The sequence below is a fragment of the Scyliorhinus canicula genome, chromosome 4 (genome assembly GCF_902713615.1).
Source record: "Scyliorhinus canicula chromosome 4, sScyCan1.1, whole genome shotgun sequence".
Taxonomy (NCBI): domain Eukaryota; kingdom Metazoa; phylum Chordata; class Chondrichthyes; order Carcharhiniformes; family Scyliorhinidae; genus Scyliorhinus; species Scyliorhinus canicula.
Window position 1 is genome coordinate 37740804 of NC_052149.1, and position 25180 is coordinate 37765983.

General features: G+C 47.2%; 1 protein-coding gene across 1 annotated transcript; it reads left to right on the plus strand.

The window, feature by feature from the left end:
• On the plus strand, positions 1-24661 carry kiss1ra (KISS1 receptor a). The gene is given in 6 exon segments (XM_038794066.1): positions 1-193; positions 195-273; positions 5904-6028; positions 10662-10797; positions 16581-16819; positions 23554-24661. Coding segments are annotated over 6 exon segments (1098 nt in total). The 5' UTR covers positions 1-31; the 3' UTR covers positions 23911-24661.
• The last annotated feature ends 519 nt before the right edge of the window (positions 24662-25180 follow it).

Genomic DNA, 25180 nt, shown 5'->3' on the forward strand with positions numbered 1-25180 from the left:
CCGGTTCCCCCGCCGGGCTGCCTGTCCAGACATGGAGCCGGTTACCGGGAGCCAGGCCGCTCTCCTGGGCACCGGGACCGTGTTCGAGCTGAATGTTTCGCTGGTGAACGGAAGCTGGGACGAGGACGGAGAACCGCCTTTCCTGACGGACGCCTGGCTCGTTCCGCTCTTCTTTGCTCTCATCATGTTGCTGGGGACTGGTCGGTAACGGGCTCGTTATTTATGTGATCAGCAAACACCGGCAAATGAGGACTGCAACAAACTTCTACATCGGTAAGAATGGTCAGAGAGAGGAGAGAGGGAATGGTCAGAGAGAGGAGAGAGGGAATGGTCAGAGAGAGGAGAGGAGAGAGGGAATGGTCAGAGAGAGGAGAGGAGAGAGGGAATGGTCAGAGAGAGGAGAGGAGAGAGGGAATGGTCAGAGAGAGGAGAGGGAATGGTCAGAGAGGAGAGGAGAGAGGGAATGGTCAGAGAGAGGAGAGAGGGAATGGTCAGAGAGGAGAGAGGGAATGGTCAGAGAGAGGAGAGGAGAGGGAATGGTCAGAGAGAGGAGAGAGGGAATGGTCAGAGAGAGGAGAGGAGAGAGGGACTGGTCAGAGAGAGGAGAGAGGGAATGGTCAGAGAGAGGAGAGGAGAGAGGGAATGGTCAGAGAGAGGAGAGGAGAGAGGGAATGGTCAGAGGAGAGAGGGAATGGTCAGAGAGAGGGGAGAGGGAATGGTCAGAGAGAGGAGAGAGGGAATGGTCAGGAGAGAGAGAGGAGAGAGGGAATGGTCAGAGAGAGGAGAGAGGGAATGGCCAGAGAGAGGAGAGAGGGAATGGTCAGAGAGAGGAGAGGAGAGAGGGAATGGTCAGAGAGAGGAGAGAGGAATGGTCAGAGAGAGGGGAGAAGGAATGGTCAGAGGAGGAGAGATGGGAACTGGTCAGAGAGGATGGAGAGAGGGACTGGTCAGAGAGAGGAGAGGAGAGAGGAATGTTCAGTACGAGAGAGGGAGAGGAGAGAGGGAATGGTCAGAGAGAGGGGAGAGGGAATGGTCAGAGAGAGGGGGGAGAGGGAAGATGGTCAGAGAGAGGAGTGAGGAGGGAATGGTCAGAGAGAGGGCGGCGACGGACTGGTCCAGAGAGGCGGAGAGATTGAGAGGGAATGGTCAGGAGAGAGGAGAGAGGGAATGTATCAGAGAGAGGGAAGATGGAATGGTCAGAGCGAGGATGAGAGGGAATGGTCAGAGAGAGGGGAGAGGGAATGGTCAGAGAGAGGAGAGGAGAGAGGGAATGGTCAGAGAGAGGGGAGAGGGAATGGTCAGAGAGAGGAGAGGAGAGAGGGAATGGTCAGAGAGAGGGGAGAGGGAATGGTCAGAGAGAGGAGAGGAGAGAGGGAATGGTCAGAGGAGAGAGGGAAAGGTCAGAGAGAGGCGAGGAGAGAGGGAATGGTCAGAGAGAGGCGAGGAGAGAGGGAATGGTCAGAGAGAGGAGAGAGGGAATGGTCAGAGAGAGGAGAGGAGAGAGGGAATGGTCAGAGAAAGGAGAGGAGAGAGGGAATGGTCAGAGAGAGGCGAGGAGAGAGGGAATGGTCAGAGAGAGGAGAGGAGAGGTAATGGTCAGAGAGAGGAGAGGACAGGTGGAATGATCCAGAGTGGCAAGGAGAGAGGGAATGGAACAGAGAAAGAGGGAATAATCAGCGGGAGGAGAGGAGAGGGGGAATGGCCCAGGGTGTAGAGGAGTGGGAAATGGTCAGCGAAAGGAGAGAAGAGCAGAATGAACAGAGTTGAGATGGTGAATGGTTAAGGCGGGGGGGGGGGGGGGGGGGGGGGGGAGATTGTCTATGAGAGCAGAGGGAGAATGGTGTAAGGAGAAGTGGAGAGGGGGAATGGTGAATGGTCAGAGAGAGGCAGAGAGAGAAGGAATGATCAGCGAGGGGATAGAGGGAATGGTTCGAGAGAGGAGAGGAGAGAGGGAATGGAACAAAGAGAGGAGAGCAGAGGGAATGGACAGAGAGAGGAGCAGACAGGTCGAATGATCCAGAGAGACGAGGAGAGAGGGAATGGAACAGAGAGAGAGAGAATGATCAGCGAGAGGAGAGGAGAGGGGGAATGGAACAAAGAGAGGAGAGCAGAGGGAATGGTCAGAGAGAGGCGCGGACAGGTCGAATGATCCAGAGAGGCGAGGAGAGAGGGAATGGAACAGAGAGAGGGAGAATGGTCGAGGAGAGGAGAGGGGGAATGGCCCAGGGTGAAGAGGAGAGGGGAAATGGTCCGCGAAAGGAGAGAAGAGCGGGAATGATCAGAGTTGAGATGGTGACTGGTTAAGGGGGGGGGGGGGGGGGGGAATGGTCTACGAGAGGAGAGGGAGAATGGTGCAAGGAGAAGTGGAGAGGGGGACTGGTCAGAGGGTGGAGAGGAAAGGGGGTAATAGTCAGAGAGAGAAGAGGAGAGGGGAATGATCCAGGGAGGAGAGGAGGAAGGAAATGGTCCAGGAAGTAGCAGAGAGGGAGAAACATCAAAAAGAGGAGAAGAGAGGGGGAATAATTCAGGGAGGAGTGGAGAGGGGAAATGGTCGGAGAGAGGAGAGGGGAATGGTGAAAAAGAGGAGAGGGGGAATGGTGCAGGTAGAATTGGAAAGGGGGAATGGTCAAAAGAGGAGAAGCGAGGGGGAATATTCCAGGGAGGAGAGGAGGAATGGCCCGGAGAGGAGAGGGCAGGGTGGTCAGAGAGAGGAGAGGGAGAATGGTTCAGGGAGAGGGAGAATGGTCAAAGAGAGGAAAAGAGAGGGAGATGAGTCGTGGAGAGGGGAAATGGTCAGGGAGAGGAATTGGAGAGGGGAAAAAGAGTAATTTAGTTGTCCCACTACCTCACTCTTTCCCCATCTCCCTGTTTTTATTTCTCATTCTCTTTTGAATCTGAATCACCAGTCCAAATCCTAACTACTCCTTGCTGTCTCAGTTTTTTCCCCCCTATCGTCTTAAATCTGTGTCATCTGGCCCCTGGGCACTGTCCGTGTGGAGTTTGCACATTCTCCCCCTCGTGTCTGCGTGGATTTCACCCCCACAACCCAAAGATGTGCAGGGTAGATGGATTGGACACGCTAAATTGCCCCTTAATTGGAAAAAAATAATTAGGTACTCTAAATTTGTAAAAAGAAAATCTGTGTCCTCTGGTTATCAACCCTATTGAAGACAGTTTCTCTTTATTTACCCTATCTAAACCCGTCATGAATTTAAACACTGCTATCAAAATGTGTATTAAGCTTATATACACTGGGAACAACCTCCAATGTCTCTGGTCTTTCCAAGTAACCAATCCCTCACCTTTAGAACCATCCTAATAAATTTCTTCAGTACTCTCTCCAAAAACTGCATCTTCTTCCAAACATACAGTGCCTAGTATTGGAAACAGTATGCCAGCTAGGGGCGAACTAGTGGTTTCTGTAGATTTACAATTTTCATTTTTATTAACCTGTGTTGTACCCTTGCTGATTTCTGCATCTGCACTCTTAGATGTATGTGGGGCGGGATTCTTCGTTGGCTGACGGCAAAATCGCGAAATGTGATTGGGCGGAGAATAGGTTCCGATGTTAAAATCGCAGCGGGGGCCGATGTGACGCCAAATCGCAATTCCCATCACCTCGACAGCAGCAGTCCAGAATGCATGTATAGTAAACACCGTTTGCATGTCATTAGCCAGCCCGACCTAGTATTCTCTGGGGCCTCCGTGATTCTCCGCCTCCGATGGGCCGAGTTCCTGATGGTGCAGTTCCCTTGTGCTTTTAAAAATTGGGAAACCAGCATCGTGGCTGCTGAGGGAGAGAGGTGGGGATACGGAAAATGTCCAACATCGCCATAGTTTGCTGACAGTTGTGCCGCTGGCTGGGGGGCTTCTGCCAGGGCTGTGGGGAGTAGTGGAAGGGGTGATCAGGACGTGGGCTGTGGGGTTGGGGTGGATGGGCACGGAACACCATTGCCGCAGCCGGAAAGGCAGCCATGCAGCTGCGCACGCTGCTGACAGCCCACTGTGAACTTAGGGCCATGGCTCGTATAGGTGTCCCCCCCAGACCACCCCCCGAGGTGCTCTCTGAACCCAGCTGACCCATCAGCTGTATGGGCGCGCTCCAGCACAACCAGTGCCCGTCTCGTTGGCTGGGATGAGTGTATGTGGGGATTGTTATGTGTATATGTGGCTGCAGCTTGTCAGCCTCCCGAGTGTCAATCACAGACCCATCGAATCCCACACCGTTTTTCATTGGAATCGCTTGTGTTCCACGTGGCTCCGGTGCGAGCTGAATCGATCCAGGTTCAGCACCAGTTTTGCTGTCGTGAAAGTCACCAAATTCTGTGTCGGCGTCAACACTTAGTCTCAGGAACGGAGAATCCCACCCATGATCTCTCTATCCAACTTAGACTTTTGACAAATAATAATTTGATTTTAATAATCAAAGAAATAGACGAGCCTCTTATTCTTCCTACTAAAGTGTAACATGTCACACTTATCTGTATTGAACTTAATTTACCAAAACATGCCTGTTCTACAAGTTTATTAATGTCTTCTTGTATTTTGTTGCTGTTTTCCACAGTCTTCACTATGTTTCCCAATTTGGTGTCGGCTGCAAATTAATTTGGTGTCGTCCAGAAATGAATTTAGTGTCTTCAAGAAATTAACCTGGTGTTGTGGCTTTGATTGGTTTGGTGCATTCTGCTGGCTTTTTAATGTATTCTGCCACTATGCTACTTGAAGCAATCTATCTTTAATGCTCCAAGCACTGCTGTAAATGGAGTTAGATTTATCAGTGCGATAGATTGCAATAGTAGTGTTGGGCTTATCATAGTGAATGCAGGGCAGCACGGTGGCACAGTGGTTAGCATTGCTGCCTACGGCGCTGAGGACCCGGGTTCGAATCCCGGCCCTGGGTCACTGTCCGTGTGGAGTTTGCACATTCTCCCCGTGTCTGCGTGGGTTTCACCCCCACAACCCAAAAGATGTGCAGGTTAGGTGAATTGGCCACGCTAAATTGCCCCTTAATTGGAAAAAATAATTGGGTACTCTAAATTTATAAAAAAAAAAAAATCATAGTGAATGCTAACAAATACAGTACTGTAATCGAGAGAGCACAGATTACCACAGTCAGGAAGCTGCCGTCCGTGTCACAGATCAGTCCCACTGTGGATGGTGCAGATACTTGTTCAGTTCACAATGGCTCATGTTCCAGATAAATACAAAGGGTACATCTTAGTCATCTCTCCATCTCTTATACAAAGGATGTATCTTACAGTCATCTTTCCATCTCTTATACAAAGGACGTACCTTACAGTCATCTCTCCATCTCCTATCTTTCTGTCCTCTTATATTCTTTGTGCCTTTCTTCCAGAGTAGTTCAAGTTAAAAGTATCATTTCATAAATGCCCGGTCTACTTTTTAGTCATGCTTTGTGATTGGATAAGTTTCAGCACTCTCAACTTTGCTGACTAGTTAATTGGTGCCCTCTAGTGGGCATACAGAAAACACCGCATTTACAGTCAAAAAGCAAAAAAAGAACCGGAGGCACTTGCAATTAGACAGACTAAAGAGTACATTTGTGAACTACTGACAGTTATGTTGAGGGTGAGTGGGATCAATGAGCAATGGGACAGAGCTGAAAAACACTGTTCCCATGTTTGTAAATACTGACAGGACCACAGCTGGTAAATACAGACCTGTACCCTTACTGCAAAAATCAATGATTAAAGATATGAATAATCAGAAAGAAAGTTGACGTGTTGGTGTACATAAGAAATATCATAAATGACAGCTATCAAAGTTTTGATAGCAGAGATCTCCGCTGGTGAGCTGTGGAAGTGATTCCTAAATATGTAGTGAAAAGTCATATGGAATGTAAAAGCTTTTGATCCTAATGATATTTTCCTTCGTGTTGAAAGCTAACTTGGCTGCTACAGACATCATATTCCTGGTATGCTGTGTTCCATTCACTGCGACTCTGTACCCTCTGCCTGGCTGGATCTTTGGAGACTTCATGTGCAAGTTTGTCAACTACTTACAACAGGTGAGCAAGAGCATGTATGCTGGATCGGAACGGAAAGCGGACAGGAATGAATGTTACTGATGTTTAGCACGGCACCATTAAAGGTATCGACAAATAAGGATGAGTTTACCATTCTGAGCCTTTATTCTGAGGTTTGTTTTTGTGAATCAAGGGGTTTTCAATTCCTTTAATCATGCCAGGTTAATATATTCACACAAACTTTGTATACTCTTTTAACTCACTAACTGAATTCAAATAAGCGACAACAAAAATAACTTGCATTTATAGAAGTGAATGAAATGTTGATGCTCTGGACCTAGATATTTTCTGGGTTTGCTTTTCTTTATTCGTTGGGATGTAGGCACATTTGTTGCCCATCCCTAACTATGCTTGAGAATCTGTGCTTGGGCGCATTTACTAAATGTGTTGCTGACAGAACAATAGACCACACTGCACAATGTACACTGACTGATTGGAATTAACTGCAGTGTTTACACATCCTGGGATCATAGTGTGTAATTAATTGCACTGAGAAATGAAAACAGAGCAGAAGAGGCAGTGGGCCTCGAGAATATCACCCCCACTCTTTCAGTTAAGGATGGGGAAAGTATTTTTGTGTTAATGAGTAATGAATAAACAGTACATGATTTTACCCTTGAGGGAATTGCTGAAAGGGTGGCTACTTTCTGTTGATCTTTTAAGGGGTGTGATTGGAGGATTGAGGGATGTCAATAGGTGATATAATGGATTACAAATAGTTCAGTAACCATGGCAACATACTACTGAAATGTACAAATGCAGAAACACGTTTGGTTGAGCAAGTTATTTCAGTTCAGAATTCCCACTGAGACCCATTCAGCTCAGTTTTAAACTAATGTGGTGGGGGATGGGAACCAGATTAGGAAGTTAGAGGTCAGTAAAGAAACAGCAACTAACGCCAGTAAGGTACGAGATAATAAACTCAATGTGACTAGGGGGAAGAGTAGACAGGGAAGAGTTGATGAACGCAAAGGGACAGGTGGTCTGAGGTGCATTTGTTTTAATGCGAGAAGTGTAGCAGGTAAGGCAGATGAACTTAGGGCTTGGATCAGTACCTGGGATATAATGATGCTATTGGTATTACTGAGACTTGGTTGAGGGAAGGGCAGGACTGGCAACTGAATATCCCAGGGTATAGATGCTTCAGGAGAGATAGAGAGGGAGGTAGAAGGGGGGGAGGAGTTGCATTACTCGTCAGAGATGATATCACAGCTGTGATTAAGGAGGGCACGATGGAGGATTCGAGCACTGAGGCAATATGGGTGGAGCTAAGAAATAGGAAGGGTGCAGTAACATTGCTGGGACTTTACTACAGGCCTTCCAAAAGCAAGCATGAAGTAGAGGTACAAATATGCAGACAGATTATAGAAAAATGTCGAAGCAATAGGGTGGTTGTGATGGGAGATTTTAACTTCCCCAACATTGAATGGAATTCGTGTAGTGTTGGAGGTGTAGATGGAGCAGAGTTTGTAAGGAGCATCCGGGAGAGTTTTTTTAGAGCAGTATGTAAATAGTCCAACTCGGGAGGGGGCCAAACTGGACCTGGTATTGGGGAATGATCCCGGCCAGGTGGTTGATATTTCAGTCGGTGATTACTTTGGGAATAGGGATCAAAATTCCGTAAGTTTTATAATACTCATGGACAAGGACAAGAGTGGTCCGAAAGGAAGAGTGCTAAATTGGGGAAAGGCAGAGTATAACAAAATTCGGCAGGAGCTAGGGAATGTGGATTGGGAGCAGCTGTTTAAGGGTAAATCCACATTTGAAATGTGGGAGTCTTTTAAGGAAAGGTTGATTAGAGTGCAGGACAGACATGTCCCTGTGAAAATGAGAGATAGAAATGGCAAGATTAGGGAACCATGGATGATGGGTGAAATTGTGAGACTAGCTAAGATGAAAAAGGAAGCATTCATAAGATCGAGGCAACTCAAAACTGATGAAGCTTTGGAGGAATATCGGGAAAGTAGGACGAATCTCAAACGCGCAATAAAGAGGGCTTAAAGGGGTCATGAAATATCTTTGGCTAACAGGGTTAAGGAAAATCCCAAAGCCTTTTATTCGTATGTAAGGAGCAAGAGGGTAACTAGAGAAAGGATTGGCCCACTCAAAGACAAAAGGGGGAATTTATGCGTGGACTCAGAGGAAATGGGTGAGATTCTTAATGAGTACTTTGCATCGGTATTCACAAAGGAGAGGGACAAGACGGATGTTGAGGATAGGGATGGATGTTTAAATACTCATGGTCAAGTTGTCATACGGAAGGGGGAAATTTTGGATATTCTAAAAGACATTAAGGTGGACAAGTCCCCAGGACCGGATGGGATCTATCCCAGGTTACTGAGGGAAGCGAGGGTCGAAATAGCTGGGGCCTTAACAGATATCTTTAGAGCATCCTTGAGCATTGGTGAGGTCCGGAGGACTGGAGAATTGCTAATGTTGTCCCTTTGTTTAAGAAGGGTAGCAGGGATAATCCAGGGAATTATAGACCTGTGAGCTTGACGTCAGTGGTAGGCAAACTGTTGGAGAAGACACTGAGGGATAGGATCTATTCACATATGGAAGAAAATAGACTTATCAGTGATAGGCAGCATGGTTTTGTGCAGGGAAGGTCATGCCTTACAAACCTAATAGAATTCTTTGAGGATGTGACAAAGTTAATTGATGAGGGAAGGGCTGTAGATGTCATATACATGGACTTTAGTAAGGCGTTTGATAAGGTTTCCCATGGCAGGTTGATGGAAAAAGTTAAGTCGTATGGGGTTCAGGGTGTACTAGCTAGATGGATAAAGAACTGGCTGGGTAACAGGAGACAGAGAGTAGTGGTGGAAGGGAGTGTCTCAAAATGGAGAAGGGTGACAAGTGGTGTTCCACAGGGATCCGTGCTCGGATCACTGTTGTTTGTGATCTACATAAATGACCTGGAGTAAGGTATAGGTGGTCTGATTAGCAAGTTTGCAGATGATACAAAGATTAGTGGAGTTGCAGATAGCGAGGAGGACTGTCAGAGGATACAACAAAATATAGATAGATTGGAGAGTTGGGCAGAGAAATGGCAGATGGAGTTCAATCCAGGCAAATGCGAGGTGATGCATTTTGGAAGATCAAATTCAAGAGCGGACTATATGGTCAATGGAAGGGTCCTGGGGAAAATTGATGTACAGAGAGATCTGGGAGTTCAGGTCCATTGTACCCTGAAGGTGGCAACGCAGGTTGATAGAGTGGTCAAGAAGGCATACAGCATGCTTGCCTTCATCGGACGGGGTATTGAGTACAAGAGTCGGCAGGTCATGTTACAGTTGTATAGGACTTTGGTTAGGCCACATTTGGAATACTGTGTGCAGTTCTGGTCGCCACATCACCAGAAGGATGTGGATGCTTTGGAGAGGGTGCAGAGGAGGTTCACCAGGATGTTGCCTGGTATGGAGGGTGCTAACTATGAAGAAAGGTTTAGTAGATTAGGATTGTTTTCATTGGAAAGACGGAGGTTGAGGGGGGACCTGATTGAGGTCTACAAAATTATGAGAGGTATGGACAGGGTGGATAGCAACAAGCTTTTTCCAAGAGTGGGGATGTCAGTTACAAGGGGTCATGATTTCAAAGTGAGAGGGGGAAAGTTTAAGGGAGACGTGCGTGGAAAGTTTTTTTACGCAGGGGTTGGTGGGTGCCTGGAACGCTTTACCAGTGGAGGTGGTAGAGGCGGGCACGATAGCATCATTTAAGAGGCATCTAGACGGGTATATGAACGGGCGGGGAACAGAGGGAAGTAGACCTTGGAAAATAGGAGACAGGTTTAGATAAAGGATCTGGATCGGCGATGGCTGGGAGGGCCAAAGGGCCTGTTCCTGTGCTGTAATTTTCTTTGTTTGTTTGTTCTAAACTCCTTCTAGCACCATAGAAAGTGCCTGTTGGAAAGCATTCAATTTAGATTGCTACATGTTGTTTAATCTATTGTGAATTATTTGTTAAATACCGTTTCCATTTGGTGGATGTCATTCAGGGTGATAAGAATGAAAGAGACAGGTAAAGGGAGGAATGAGTTAACCAGTCAACCTTGTGTAGAGGGAGGGGAGCTGGCCTTTGCTTAAGAGGTGTAACCTCAACTGCAATTCCCAAGATTGACCTCATTAAGGGAAGCACAATTTATTAATTTTACATCCAACTCATGGGTGTTAATTGTGAAGTGAGACTTCTACCCCAAATGGGTTTCCGAAAATATATTTGTGAAGCAGAAAACAAATATGGGGGAATTCAATTTGTAAGAAGCTATAAGAATCGGCAAATCCTTCATTTAACAACTGAGTGTTTTTGGTGAAATACTTAAAAATTTGCATCACTAGTTCAGAGTGTTTTTGATTAGCTTTTCTCTAAAGCAATTTTATCACAAACTTAACTGCCATCTCTTGGACTGCTCTTCATTGGAATACTGACATGGATTAAATCAATTCTATTTTCTTTCTGTATCTTTACCAGCTGGTCTTTGAAAGGACTTAGTTTTATATTAAATCCCAGCACCTGGTTGTCAATTGCAGCCACCAGCAACCTGATTAAATTCTTTGCTCATTCCATCCATTGCCTCATTTTGTACTAAAGATATTTATGTATTTGTCTTCTACAGGTTACCGTCCAGGCAACCTGTATTACTTTGACTGCGATGAGTGCTGATCGATGTTACGCAACAGTTTATCCGCTTAAGTCATTGCGTCACCGTACTCCCAAGGTTGCCATGGTCGTCAGCATGTGCATATGGATAGGTATATTCTTACATAACACTGAGGATGTGAAAGCATCGACTTTTATATTTGAGTTTACATGTATGCCGTATGATCCCTTTGTGCAGTAAGTATCTGCTGAGCGCAGCCTTGAATATTCAATCACCTGGCCTCTCCCTGTGCAAGAGAATTCCAAAGACGAACGACTCTCTGAGAGAGGAAACTCCTCCTCATCGCCAACTTAAATGAGAGACATCTTTGGCAGGATGCTCCATTGGCTGACGCCAGAGAATTGTTATTGACGCCAAAAGCGTGGCAGGCGCCAGTTTCACGCCAAATTGCAATTCTCTGGTGCCTCAACAGCAGTGTCAATATGTTTCAGAACGCACATATAGGGGCCGTGGCGTGTACTGCTGGCAAGGGCAGCGTCAGCCAATGGTACTCCTGGCAGCAGCAAGAGAACCAGGGCCAGAGGACCCCACGGTTTGGGGCTCCAATGGGGCCAGGAATGTGGAGAGAAGTGGGGAAGGGGGACATGGGGGACAGGGTTTGCAGTGCCAACTGTGGCCACCGTGTAGCCCGTTGGACTTGGTTGGGCACGGGGGTATGCACCATCTTAACACGTCATCCTTTCACCTCCTGCAGACAATGGACATTGGAATACAACCAGCAATGGTGGCCTATCTCCTAATCGCCGTAGCCCTGGGGGGATGCCCTGTGGCTGTACGAGCTGGAACTACTCGAGGAGGATGAAGCTGTAGCAGCAGAGCGTGCAGCAGCGGAACTTGCCCCAGAGGAACAGGAAGCAGCCGCCCAGGATGGAGAGCCTGTCGGCCAACAGGCCGAGGAGGAGGAGGTGCAAAGGAGGCGCTGCATGAGGCCTCGTGTGTACCGGCAGCGCCTGTCATTCGAGGGCCTGTTGGACTGGACATGCCGTCGAAGACGCTGGCTGAGCAAGGGGCAGTGCGACATATCCACCAGATCATGGTGCACCTGGCTGCACGGGGGTATCGGGGAGGACACCCACTCCTGGTGGCCGTCAAGGTGATGGGTAGCCCTGAACCTCTCAGCAACGGGCGTCTTCCAGGACCGAGTGGGTAACTGTCCAGGATCTCACACAGCTTGGTACACAGGTGCATTTGTGCCGGGACAGAGGCCCTATGTGCCCAGTCAGCATAATACATCCATTTTAATGTGGACCGAGCCCACCAGGGTGCTCAGGCAGCGAGGTTCACTGTCATCTCTGAGATGCCTCAATCCAGGGGGTGATCGACGGGATGCATGTCCCCCTACAAGCATCGGCAGATGACAAGTTGCTCTACATAAACTGAAGGAATGTGCAGCTGATACGTCACCATCAGATGCGTACCATGCACGTCTGTGCCTGATACCCGGGCAGTGTGCATGACACCTTTATCCTGGCACAGTCGACAGTTTCTGGCCTCTTCGAGGTGCACCCGCAGCTGGGGGTTTGCTCCTTGGTGACAGGGGCGATCTATTGCGATCGTGGTTGATGAGGCCTATCCGGAGGCTATAGACTGAAGTGGAGACCCGATGCAGTGACCAGGGATGCTGCAGTGCGTCGGTCTCCTGAAGATGTGGTTCAGGTGCCTGGACCGCTCTGGAGAGGCCCTCCACTTTGGCGCCGGAAGAGTCACCTACATCGTGGTGGCCTGTTGCACCCTCCAAAACATTGTGTAGCAGAGGGGGCGATGTGCTGGAGGAGGAGGTTGTGCATCAGTCCTCGTCCGATGAGGAGGATGCAGGATAGGGCGTGAATGGGTAGGACATGGGGCCCAGGCAGGCATGGTAGGTCACACAACGTGTGCGCGAGGGTCAACGCGCTTTTGGTTTCTCTGATCATCTTCAGGTTCACCGACTAGGTGGGGACTGGCCAGGGACACCGCATTCCCCCCTCCCCTCCAGGCCAAATCCCCCGCCTGCAATCCCCTCCCTGATACATACCTGCCACACTGCCGGAGTGCAGGCCCTGGGTTTACAGTAACAGTGGGTCTGCTCCATGGGATGAAGCTCTGCGATGAGCTCTGGTGCTCCGTATCATTTGACAATCTCTGAATCCTGCCCACAGTAGCACTTCCCACTGTCCACCTGGGTGATCCCTGGTAGGCCCACTTCTGTGTTGACCAGAGTCTGCATGCTCGTCTGGGACTGCACCACATCATGCTGCGACTGTGCCACCACTTTCTGGTTTTCTGTCACATCGGCCAGTGACTGCGCCACTTCCCTCTGTGCTTGTGCACGTTGGCCAGTGCCTGTATGGACCCGTCTGGAGGGGAGGCCAAACCTTCCCTCCAACTCCCCCAGGGTCGCAAACTTCCCAACTACAAATAGGTCCCCCAACCGCCTAATACCTGCCCTGTGCCAGCTCAGAAACCCTCCGTCCATTCTCCCTGAGACAAACCAGTGGTTCCCCCGTATCGGGGACCACACTGAAGCCCTCACCTCCCCCTATGCCGCCTCCATTGCCCCCAAATTTTGAGGGTAGCCGCCACTACCGGGCTCGTAGTATACCTCGTTGGGGGAAGCGGTAGCGGCGCCGTCGCCAGTGCCTCCAGACTCGTGCCCACACAGGACGCCACCTCCAATCTCTTCCATGCCGCCCCCTCCCCCTCCATTACCCACCTACGTATCATCGTCACGTTGGCGGCCCAGTAGTACCCACAGAGGTTAGGCAGCGCCAACCCCCCCCATCCCTGCCCCGCTCCAGGAACACCCTTCTCACCCTCGGGATCTTCTGCACCCACACAAACCCCATAACACTCCTATTGACTCGCCTGAGAAAACCCTTAGGAATCAGGATAGGGAGGCACTGGAACAACAACAAAAACCTCGGGAGCACCGTCATTTTGACTGACTGGACCCTACCCGCTAGGGAGAGCGACAGCGCATCCCACCTCTTAAACTCCTCCATCTGCTCCACCAGCCTCGTGAAGTTAAGCCTGTGTAAGGCCCCCCAGCTCCTAGCTACCTGTACCCCCAGGTACCTAAAACCTCTCTCCGCCCTCTTCAGCGGGAGCTCCCCAATCCTCCTTTCCTGGTCCCCTGGGTGTACTACGAACAGCTCACTCTTCCCCACATTGAGATTATACCAGGAGAAATCCCCAAACTCTCTAAGGATCCTCATCACCTCCGGCATTCCCCCCACCGGGTCCGCCATGTACAACAGTAGATCATCCACATATAACGACAGCCGATGCTCCTCCCCCCCGCACTATCCCCCTCCAGTTCCTCGACTCCCTTAGCGCCATAACCAGAGGTTCAATCGCCAGCGCAAACAGCAGGGGAGACAGGGGGCACCCCTGCCTCATCCCCCGGTACAGTCGGAAATTCTCCGACCTCCTTCCATTCGTAGCCACACTTGCCACTGGGGCCTCGTAAAGCAGCCTCACCCACCTAACGAACCCCTCTCCAAATCCGAACCTTTTCAACACCTCCCAAAGGTATCCCCATTCCACCCTATCAAAGGGCTTCTCCGCATCCATTGCCGCCACTATCTCCGCCTCTCCCTCCACTGCCGGCTTCATTATAACATTTAAGAGCCTCCGTACATTAGCATTCAACTGCCTCCCTTTCACAAACCCCGTTTGATCCTCGTGTATGACCTGCAGCACGGTGTCCTCAATCCTCATGGCCAATATCTTTGCCAGCAACTTTGCATCTACATTTAGGAGTGAAATCGGTCTATATGACCCACACTGTAGGGGATCCTTATCCCGCTTCAGGATCAGGGAGATCAGCGCCCGAGACATCGTCGGGGGCAGAGCCCCCCCTTCCCTTGCCTCGTTGAAGGTCCTAACTATCAGCGGGCCCAGCAGGTCTGAAAACTTCTTGTAGAATTCAACCGGGAATCCGTCTGACCCCGGTGCCTTCCCTGCCTGCATGTTCCCTATCGCTTTGACCAGCTCCTCCAGTCCAACTGGTGCCCCCAACCCCCCCCCCCCACCTGCTCCTCCTCCACTCTCGGAAACCCGGCCCTCCAAGTCTGTGCTGATCATGATGCCCTAACTTCAAAAAAGTACCTTCTGCCAAGTGAGGTCGTTGAGGCAGATATGTCAGCAACCTTTAAGACTTATCTGGAGAGACACATGAACAGATGGGGTATTTCATAGAATTTCATAGAATTTACAGTGCAGAAGGAGGCCATCCGGCCCATTGAGTCTGCACTGGCTCTTGGAAGGAGCACCCTACCCAAGGTCAACACCTCCACCCTATCCCCATAATCCAGTAACCCCACCCAACACTAATGGCAATTTTGGACACTATGGGCAATTTATCATGGCCAATCCACCTAACCTGCGCATCTTTGGACTGTGGGACGAAACCGGAGCACCCAGAGGGAACCCACGCACACACGGGGAGGATGTGCAGACTCTGCACAGACAGTGACCCAATCCGGAATCGAACCTGGGAACCTGGAGCTGTAAAGCATTTGTGCTATCCACAATGCTACCGTGCTGCCCGTGTATAGAAGGATGCAGGCGGTTGGACTAGATAGGATACGTGATCAGTGCAGGCTTGGAGGGCCGAAGGGCCTGTTCCTGCGCTGTATTGTTCTTTGTTCTTTTTGTTCTTACTTGGCCCGGGGATAAGGAAAGATGTAAGGCTAACTGGCCTTCAGATGTAAGGCTAACTGGCCTATAGTTTCCTGCTTTTTGTCTCCCTACTTTCATGCATGGAGGTGTTGGATTTGTGCTTCTCCAACCTCCTGTGACCTTTCCAGGAACTGGGGAATTTGGGAAGATTACAACCGATGCTACCACTATTTCTGCAGCCACTTCTTTGAAGACGCCAGGCGGTAGACCTCCAGGTACAGGGGATAGCGATGCCTTTAGTCCCAATGGTGTTTCTATGGTGATTGTGATTGTTTTAAACTCTTCCCTCCTTTTTACTCCCTGATTTTTTAATTATTTTTTGGGATGATTTCCCGGGTGAAAGTGTGAAATTGTACAACCTTCTACTTTATTGAAAATTCCAATTTCTATTTATTTGATAGATTCACAGCCAATAAAGCCACGCACATTCATTTTATGTGACTGAATTCTAATACATGCATCATATCGGTTGAATAAACTGATTTTTTTTTAGGTTTCAGTGTAGGAAGATGTTATTTGGCTCATTATGTCTGTTTTGATCGTGACTCCACATTGCAGCTAACCATTTGCTCAGGGGTCCTCTTGTTGAGAAATTCTAAGTATGAGGTGGGGGAATCAAAATACAATTTATTAAATGGAAACGGCACCCATTTCAGTGAGACATTCAACTGATTGGCTGGAAGTAAATAATCCCATGCTACTGTTTCAAAGAGGAGTGAGGGACCATTCTGTGTTGTCCTGGCTGATGTTTATCCCTCAATTGAAATCACAAAAGCGGACTATCTGGCCATGGTCACATTGCTGTCTGTGGCTGTTTGCTGTGTGCATGGTGGTTGCTGTTTCCCACTGTACAGCACTGGCCACACGTCATTGGCTGTAAAGCAATTTAAGATGTTTGGTTGTGAAAAGCATTTATAAATGCAAATCTTGCCTTTTCTCTTTTCCACTCTCATAAGAACAATTTTGTTGATGCAACTTTTTTCACATTCTATTACCCACACACTTATTCACCATGCTTTTACTGTATAACATAAAGGATGCCAAAGGTTACAGGAGTATAAAGCATAAAGACCTTGAATGTTCTAACAAATTACTAAATGGCATCCGAGCTTCTTGATTTAATGGCAGCCCTGTATTGCTGTGTCTGCTGCATGACCTTCACCTTGTATGGCCATGAATGATCTCGGTAACATCAGTGCCTTTTGATTCTAGGTTCCTTTATTCTGTCTTTCCCAATTATTATGTACCAGAAGATTAAAAACGGTTACTGGTATGGACCTCGAACATATTGTGCAGAAGCCTTTCCATCAGATTCTCATCAGAAAGGCTTCATACTGTACCACTTTCTTGCTGTCTACCTCCTGCCTTTGCTCACCATCTCTTTGTGCTATTCATTGATGATTAAGAGGGTTGGACAACCTGTCGTTGAACCCATTGACAACAACTATCAGGTGAGTACATTGATTTAATTAATCTCTCAGGCCAAACACCAAAAAGAAAATGTCTTTGATAATCTCTAAATAGCCTTTCTCTGCCTATCAACTAAGGCCAGACATGTGGTAGTGGAAGTGATGGTATTTATTTTGGCTGTGTTTCCTTTCTGACTATTGACAACAACTATGAGTGTTTCTTTCTAACCACTCATTTGTTTCAAACCCTATACTTTGAAAATCCTTTAACCTTAAACTGAAACTTCATAGTTGAATTTGTTATTGATCTTGCAGGCCATAAACTTTTCCTCCAGTAAACTAACATAACAACATTGTGCGGCCAGTGGTAATCGTAACAAGGTCACGTCACTCACAAAATCAATGTTTGCTAGAAAGTTTCCCAGGGTCAGCCAGCCCTGGAGCAGAATTAGGGTCATGGGGCAATGGGTCCAGGGATGGGGGGCGGTTTATCTCCAAGGTTAGGTTGGAGAAGCTGTTATTGTTCTCCTCAGAGCTAAGGTGATTGAGGGGAGATTTGATAGAGGTGGACAAGATTGTGTCAGGTTTAAATAAGATAGACAAGGAAACACTACTCGCAATAGCTGATGGTACATGGACTTAGGGCTCAAGATTGAGGGTTTAGGGCAAGAAATACAGAGTGGATGTGAAGCAAATGGGAGCAGGTAGCCGTGGAGGATAATTCTAAGAGGCTGGCCCGAAAACCTGGCTACAGTGCTGGAAAAAGTTTAATGACCTCATATGTCTGGTAAATGCCTCTGCAGATGAAAGTTCCCACCCACCACACCACCAAACTCTTACACTACTCAATGCACCACAGCTCCATCACTCAGACATCAGCAACCGGGATTCATGCCTGCCATTCAGATGCTCTCTTTGCCCTCACATATATACCAATTCGGCAAGCCTCATATCCACTTCTTGCTGCTTCAAAATACTTGCAGCTATTCAGCTATAGCAGGAATATCAGCCAAGAACATTGCAACATAATCAGTGACATTCATCCCTCTCTCTTGTAGGACAACATCACATATAACGTCAAGGAGCAGCAGGACACTAGTGGGTGACAGGCACCCAGCATTGACTGAGCCCTTTTGAGTACATAGTGCTCTGCATGACAGGACTGGCAACCGTAAGCGTTGCTGAAAACATGTGTTATGACAACTTTACCCTTATCCTGCTGCCTGGCATGAAGTGCAAGCTGCAGGGAGTGTGACCATAGACCTCTTGCTTTGCTTTATATCCCATTCCCTCAGCCCAACCAGCCGCTTCAACATTTTGGTGGTGGCATAGTGGTATTATCGCTGGGCTAGTAATCCACTGACCCTGGATAATGACCTGGGGACCCGGGTTTGAATCCCACCATGGCAGGCCATGGCATTTAAACTCCATAAAATATCTGGAATGAGAAGTCTAATGATGACCATGAAACCATTGTCGATTGTCGTAAAACCGCAACTGGTTCACTAATGTCCTTTAGGGAAGGAAATCTGTTGTCCTTACCTGGTCTGGCCGACATGTGACTCCAGTCCCATAGCAATGCGATTGACTCTTAAATACCCACTGAAATGGCCCAGCAAGCCACTCAGTTGTATTCAACCGCTACGAAAACACAAAAAAGGAATGAAACTGGACAGATCACCCAGCATCAAACCAGGCACCGGAATCGACAACAACAAACCCAGCCCTGCCAACACTGCAAAGTCCTCCTTACTAAAATTTTGGGGCTTGTGCCAAAGTTTTGAGAGCTGTCTCACAGACTAGTTAAGTAACAGCCTGACATAGTCATACTCACAGAATCATACCTTACAAACAATGTCCCAGACACCATTATCACGATTCCTGGGATGTCCTGTCTCACCGGCAGGACAGACCCAGCAGAGGTGGCGGCACAGTGGTATACAGTCGGGAGGGAATTGCCCTGGGAGTCCCCAACACCACCCTGGACCACATGAAATCTCATGGCTTTAGGTTAAACATGGGCAAGGAAACCTCCTGCTGATTACCACGAACCGGCCACCATCAGCTGATGAATCGGTATTCCTCCATGTTGAACACTACTTGGAGGAAGCACAGAGGGTGGCAAGGGTGCAGAATGTACTCTGGGTGGGGGACTTCAATGTCCATCACCAAGAGTAGCTTGGTAGTACCACCACAGACCGAGCTATCCGGATCCTAAAGGACATAGCTGTTAGACTGGGACTGCAGTAGGTGGTGAGAGAACCAACAAGAGGGACAAACATACTTGACCTCATTCTCACCTATCTGCTTGTTGCAGATGCATCTGTCCATGGTAGTATCAGTAGAAGTGGCCACCACAGATTCCTTGTGGAGACAAAGTCCCCTCTTCACATTGAGGATACTCTCCATCATATTGTGTGGGACTAACACTGTGCTAAATGGGGTAGACTTTGAACAGATCTAGCAACTAAAGACTGGGCATCTATGATGGGCCATCAGCAGCACCTCATGGCCTGGCATATCCCCCACTCTACCATTACCACCAAGACAGGGGACCAACCCTGGTTCAATGAAGAGTGCAGGAGAGCATGCCAGGAGCAACTTCAGGCATACCGAAAAATGTTAGGTGTCAACATGGTGAAGCTACAACACAGGACTACTTATGTGCCAAACAGTATAAAAGTGGCAAGAAATAGACAGATCTAAGCAATTGCGCAACAAATGCATTAGATCTAAGCTCTGTAGTCCTGCCACATTCAGCAGTGTATGGTGGTAGACAATTAAACATCTCACTGGAGGAGGAGGCTCCACAAATATACCCATCCTCAATGATGGAGGAGCCCAGAACATTAGTGTAAAAGACAAGGCTGAGGCATTCACAACAATCTTCAGCCAGAAGTGCCAAGTGGATGATTCATCCCGGTCTCCTCCGGAGGTCCCCAGAATCACGGATATCAGTCTTCAGCCAATACGATTCACTCCATGTGACATCAAGAAACGGCTGATGGCACTGGATACTGCAAAGGCGATGGGCCCTGACAATATCCCAGCAGTGGTACTGAGGACTTGTGCTCCATACCACTAACTAAGCAGTTCCAGTAGAGCTACAACACTGGCATCTACCCGGCAATGTGGAAAATTGCCCAGGTGTGTCCTGTACAGGACAATTCCAACTGATCCAATTACTGCCTTATAAGTCTACTTTCCATCACCAGCAAAGTGATGGAAGGAGTCATCAACAGTGCTACCAAGCGGCACACACTCAGCAACACCCCGCTCACACTTGCTCAGTTTCAGTTCGCCAGGGTCACTCAGCTGCTGACCTCATTACAGCCTTGGTTCAAACATGGCCAAAAGAGCTGAATGCCAGAGAATGAGGTGAGAGTGACTGCCTTTGACATAAAGGCAGCATTTGACCGAGTATTGCATCAAGGAGCCCTAGCTAAATGAGTCAATGGGAATCAGAAGGAAAACTGATTGGAGTCATACCTGCACAAAGGAAGATGGTTCTGCTGGTTGGAGATCAATCATCTCAGCTCCAGGACATCACTGCAGGAGTTCCTCAGGGTAGTGTCCTATGCCCAACCATCTTCAGCTGCTTCATCAATGACCTCTCTTCCATCATAAGGTCAGAGGTGATGGTGTTTGGGGATGTCTGCGCAATGTTCAGCACCATTCGCGACTCTTCAGATAATGAAGCAATCCATGTCAAAATGCAGCAAGACCTGGACAATATCTAGGCTTGGGCTGACAGCTTGCAAGTTACATTCACACCACACAAATGCCAGGCAATGACGATCTCCTGCAAGAGAGAATCTAATCCCGCCCCTTGACATTCAATGGCATTACCATTGTCGAATCTCCCACGATCAACATCCTTAGTGTTACCATTGATCAGAAACTGAACTGGACTAGCCATATTAATAATGTGGCTAACAGGGCAGGTCAAAAGCTAGGAATCCGCCACCGAAGTCTGTCCACAATCTACAAGGCACAAGTCAGGAGTGTGATGGAATACTCACCACTTGCCTGGATGAGTGCAGTTCCAACAACACTCAAGAAGCTCGACACCATTCAGGACAAAGCAGCCCGCTTGATTGCTCCCCCTTCCACAATTCACTCCCTCCACCACTGAAGCACAGGATCAGCAGTGTGCACCATCTACAAGATGCACTGCAGGAGATCACCAAGGCTCCTTACACAGCACCTTCCAAACCCACGACCACTAGAAGGAAAAGGGCAGCAGAGACCTGGGAACACCACCACCTGGAAGTTCTCTTCCATGACACTCACCATCCTGACTTGGAAATATATCATGTTCCTTCATTGTCACTGGATTAAAATCCTGGATACCCCTCCCTAACAGCACTAGTGTACCTACACCACATGAACTGCAGCTGTTCAAGAACGCAGCTGAACACCAACTTCTCAAGGGCAGTTAGGGATGGGCAATAAATGCATGCCTAGCCAGTGATCCCGTCCAATTAATAAAGTAAAGTCGCAGCTTCCTGCTTAGGTATTGGCACTTGCAAATTTTAGAGTGTAGCGTAGATACAAGACCAGCACGTAGCACAGGACATAGGTGGGCAGGAGGAGAGGATAGAGTGTGTAACAGTTCAACAGAGGTAAGTTCTGCTGTTACAGATTCAGAAAATGACTTTGGTAGGGCGACGTACAGAAGCAAGTTACACATGGAAATGTATGGTGTATTCACTGGCTTGCCAGGGAGACTGCATTGACTGATGTCATTGTCAAGGAGCATGGTGGCTTCTATTTCAGGATATTAGCCTCTGTAATGGTCTGTAGAAGAGTTGGAAATGTGGAACAACGGTGATGAGAGGCTGAGATTACAGGGAAACCGATGTCTCAATTGCTGGTCATGGACAGCTCATCTGGAGCAATGGGTTCCCAGATGCCACCTCCCTGACCTCCTCTCCCACTTCCTCCTCCACCGCAGGTACCCTCTGAACACCCGGTGACAAAACCCTCATGAGAGTCAGGCTGTGGAGGTTGCAGCCAACTTTGGAGACATTTTCTGATGGGTATTGGCGGGCCTTTTCCGAGCAGCCCAGGCAGTGGAACTGTTATTTGTGGCTGTCGATGGTTTGCTCAGTGATGTTCCTGGTAGCAGCAGGGTATCATTGTAGGTGCACAGTGTAGTTGGAGGAGAGCAGGCAGCCTCTGTCTACAAGGAGATAACCTTGTCATGAAAGGCATGGTTGCTAGATGCAGGATGAATACCTGCTGCCAGGATAATGGGCATTCACCAGCAGGATATTTTGTGGATGGCTGGACAGGAATTGCACCTTCATGGAATTGTAGTTGCAGTATCGCTTCTCGTTAATATGTAGAGCCTGTGAACCATGTGAGTAGTTGCCACTAACCTGACAAATCTATGGGCTAGCTCCTCCTGCTAGTCTCTGGTAAGGGGTTAGTCTGTGTGGTATTTTCTCCTTCTTTGCAGGGCCTCTGTCACCTCAGTGATGGATGGTGAACTGTGAAATGCTGCAAACATTGATGCCTCCAGCCTGGAAGTATACGCTGTAATAGAAATTTAGCACCACTGTGATCCTTGTTGAAGTGTAACTGTGTCAGATATTGCTTCTGGCTGAGGCTGAAGTGATCTTTAAATATGTAGGCCTTGGATTGAGAGCCTTCCTCCACATCCCTCTTTGCTACCCGTCCTCCATCTCTGTTACTGAATGCAGACTTTCTCCTGACACGGACTCCAGCTCCTTCGATTTCCTCCATCCAAACGTTCTTCCAAACTGTAACAATAACAATAATAATATTGATTGAAAGAACATGATCGCAGACTGAAGCCTGCATTGCAGAGAAGCTAACAATGGAAAAATCACATGACGGTTAAATAATCAGGTTAAAAACATGTCGCAATAATGTAGCTGCAAGATAAATAAATAATTCAGCAGAGACCAGAGAAGTGGTGGGTGGGATATTGAAAGAAGGGTAACATTGAATTAAACCACTACACCATTCGTACATTACAGGCACAGAAGTGTATGTAAATTTTATCATTTAAGTCTAATATTCGCACTCACTCTGCAGCAGTAAAGCAAGTCAAAAGTATTTAATCTGGAACTTCCAGGATAAGCCCTTGAAGTGGTGCTGATGGGGAATCACTCGTGCAGCTGAATGTCTGCGAGGTCCAAAATGGCCATTGATCTGCTGAAGTGCTGTCAGATGCTGTTCAGTTTCATGATCTGCCCACTTTAGTTGCTTCCAACGCATGCTTGGCACATTCCCATTACACCTAACCGTCGGTGTGTGCTGTGCCAGAAATGGTGCATTCACTTTTTTGAGGTTACGTTTTTTTTGTAATGATGGCACCAGTGGTGCTATAGAGCTGAATTGTGCAGCCTATGAATTTTAATTTGATCGATAAAAAGGGGAATATTTTGAACAAAAGTGATTTGGCCTTGACTTGCCTTTTTAAATAGGTGAACTATTTTACACATTGGTAATTTTCAAAATAGACTAACAATCAAGTTGTTACAGAAGCACTGAAAGAAATATATAAGTTCCTGAGGGAGCAGGAAGCGGAGGATGTGTGAACAGTTGCCAGGCAAAGCGGGATATAAATAGTCTGTGCAAGTATTGAACCAGGCCAAGTGAGTTGTGAATGCTCCTTTCTCAGTCCTTCCTCCTTTTGTTGTTAATTGGTCTCATAAGACCTTTCATTTCACACGTCAGCAATTCAAATTTGGCACAATTGTTTTTTGAGAGTCTAACACCAAAATATATCTGTTTTCAACCAGGTTCAACTTTTATCTGAAAGAACAATAGCAATGAGAAGCAAGATTTCTAAAATGGTGGTGGTTATTGTGCTCCTGTTTACGATCTGTTGGGGACCCATCCAGCTCTTCATCCTCTTCCAGGGATTTTATCCAAAATTCCAGGCCAACTATGACACCTACAAGATCAAGACTTGGGCCAATTGCATGTCATATGCCAACTCCTGCATCAATCCCATAGTTTATGCGTTTATGGGAGCCAGCTTCAAGAAATCTTTTAAGAAAGCCTTTCCATTCATGTTCAGAAGGAAGGTGAGGGACACCAACATGACGTGTGGCAGTGGCAATGCAGAAATGAAGTTTGTCACTGCAGAATCATAATGGTTATAGATTGTCATGAATGAACATGATTAAAGATACAAAAGCACAGACAGTTGACTTGTTTGGCCCACAGAATTCCTGGAGGGCAACTGTACTTTCAATACGATAGTCAATTACTTTAAAGAAAAAACTATGGCAACCTCAGTGGAGCTTGCCACCACTAAGTAGCATTTACAAATTTGACTGCGTTTTGTGGATCATTATAAAAACTATTTCACCTCAGAAAGATTCATAAACACAACAGCATCCATCGTAACTGGTTTTCCAAGAAATATTGTCCTTGGATTTGGAATTCTGTAAACTGCAGGTGGGAGCAGCCAATACTCCGCAAAAATCTTTTATGACGTGGGCATTTCAAACACTCCTTGAAGAATTCAACCGAAAGGCATCAAGTAAAACACTTTCAAGTTCGGACTAAGACCAGGCTTTACTTCTAGAGTCAATATTTCGATCAAAAGTATTACTTACATATGGGAACACATGGAAAGTGATCTGAATTATTGGAATTGTATATGAGGAGAACAGTAGTAAATTGCTCGGCTCATTGAAACGAGATTTGTATTTGTTGTAAAAGAGAAGTGATTCCGTTCACTGAAATTCCAGATGGGGAATAGTTTTGGAAATGGCTTAACCTATTGGGAATTTATCTAGTGGCCTGAGACCCACTCTGATTTTATATAATGGAAGCCAATGCGTTACCCACTTGAAGTTTACCTCACTGTGAAAATAAATGGGATCTTGATTAGCATTAGTTCTGATTGATGTGCAGGGGAATTGATTCAATACACTGGCAATTTTTTGTTGTCACATAAATACATGGGTATATGCTGTGCATTTGTGTATTAGGGAGCTCATCAAAACATCTCATTATAGTTGGACCAATTCATCTGGAAAATGCAAATTAATTTGCGATTTGAGTTTGAGTGATATTGAAGAAAACCAAATTGGATCAATAGCATTTTAAATGTTATGATCTCTGTGGAGACTGATAACTTTTTAAAAAGAAGTTTGAACTTCCAGTTAATAGGTGAAAGGCTGACTCGACAAGATTTCACATTCAGACTTTTACTGTAGCAAAAGACTAAAAGACTTATTGACTAATAAGTCAATAAGGAAGGCAACAATTGACACCAACAACAACTTGCATTAATATAGTCAGTTAACAAAGTAAAAATGTCCCATCAAAAATGACCATTATTGAACACTACGCCACACATGGAGATATGTGGACAGGTGCTCAAAAGCTTGGTCAAAGCAGTAGGGCTAAAAT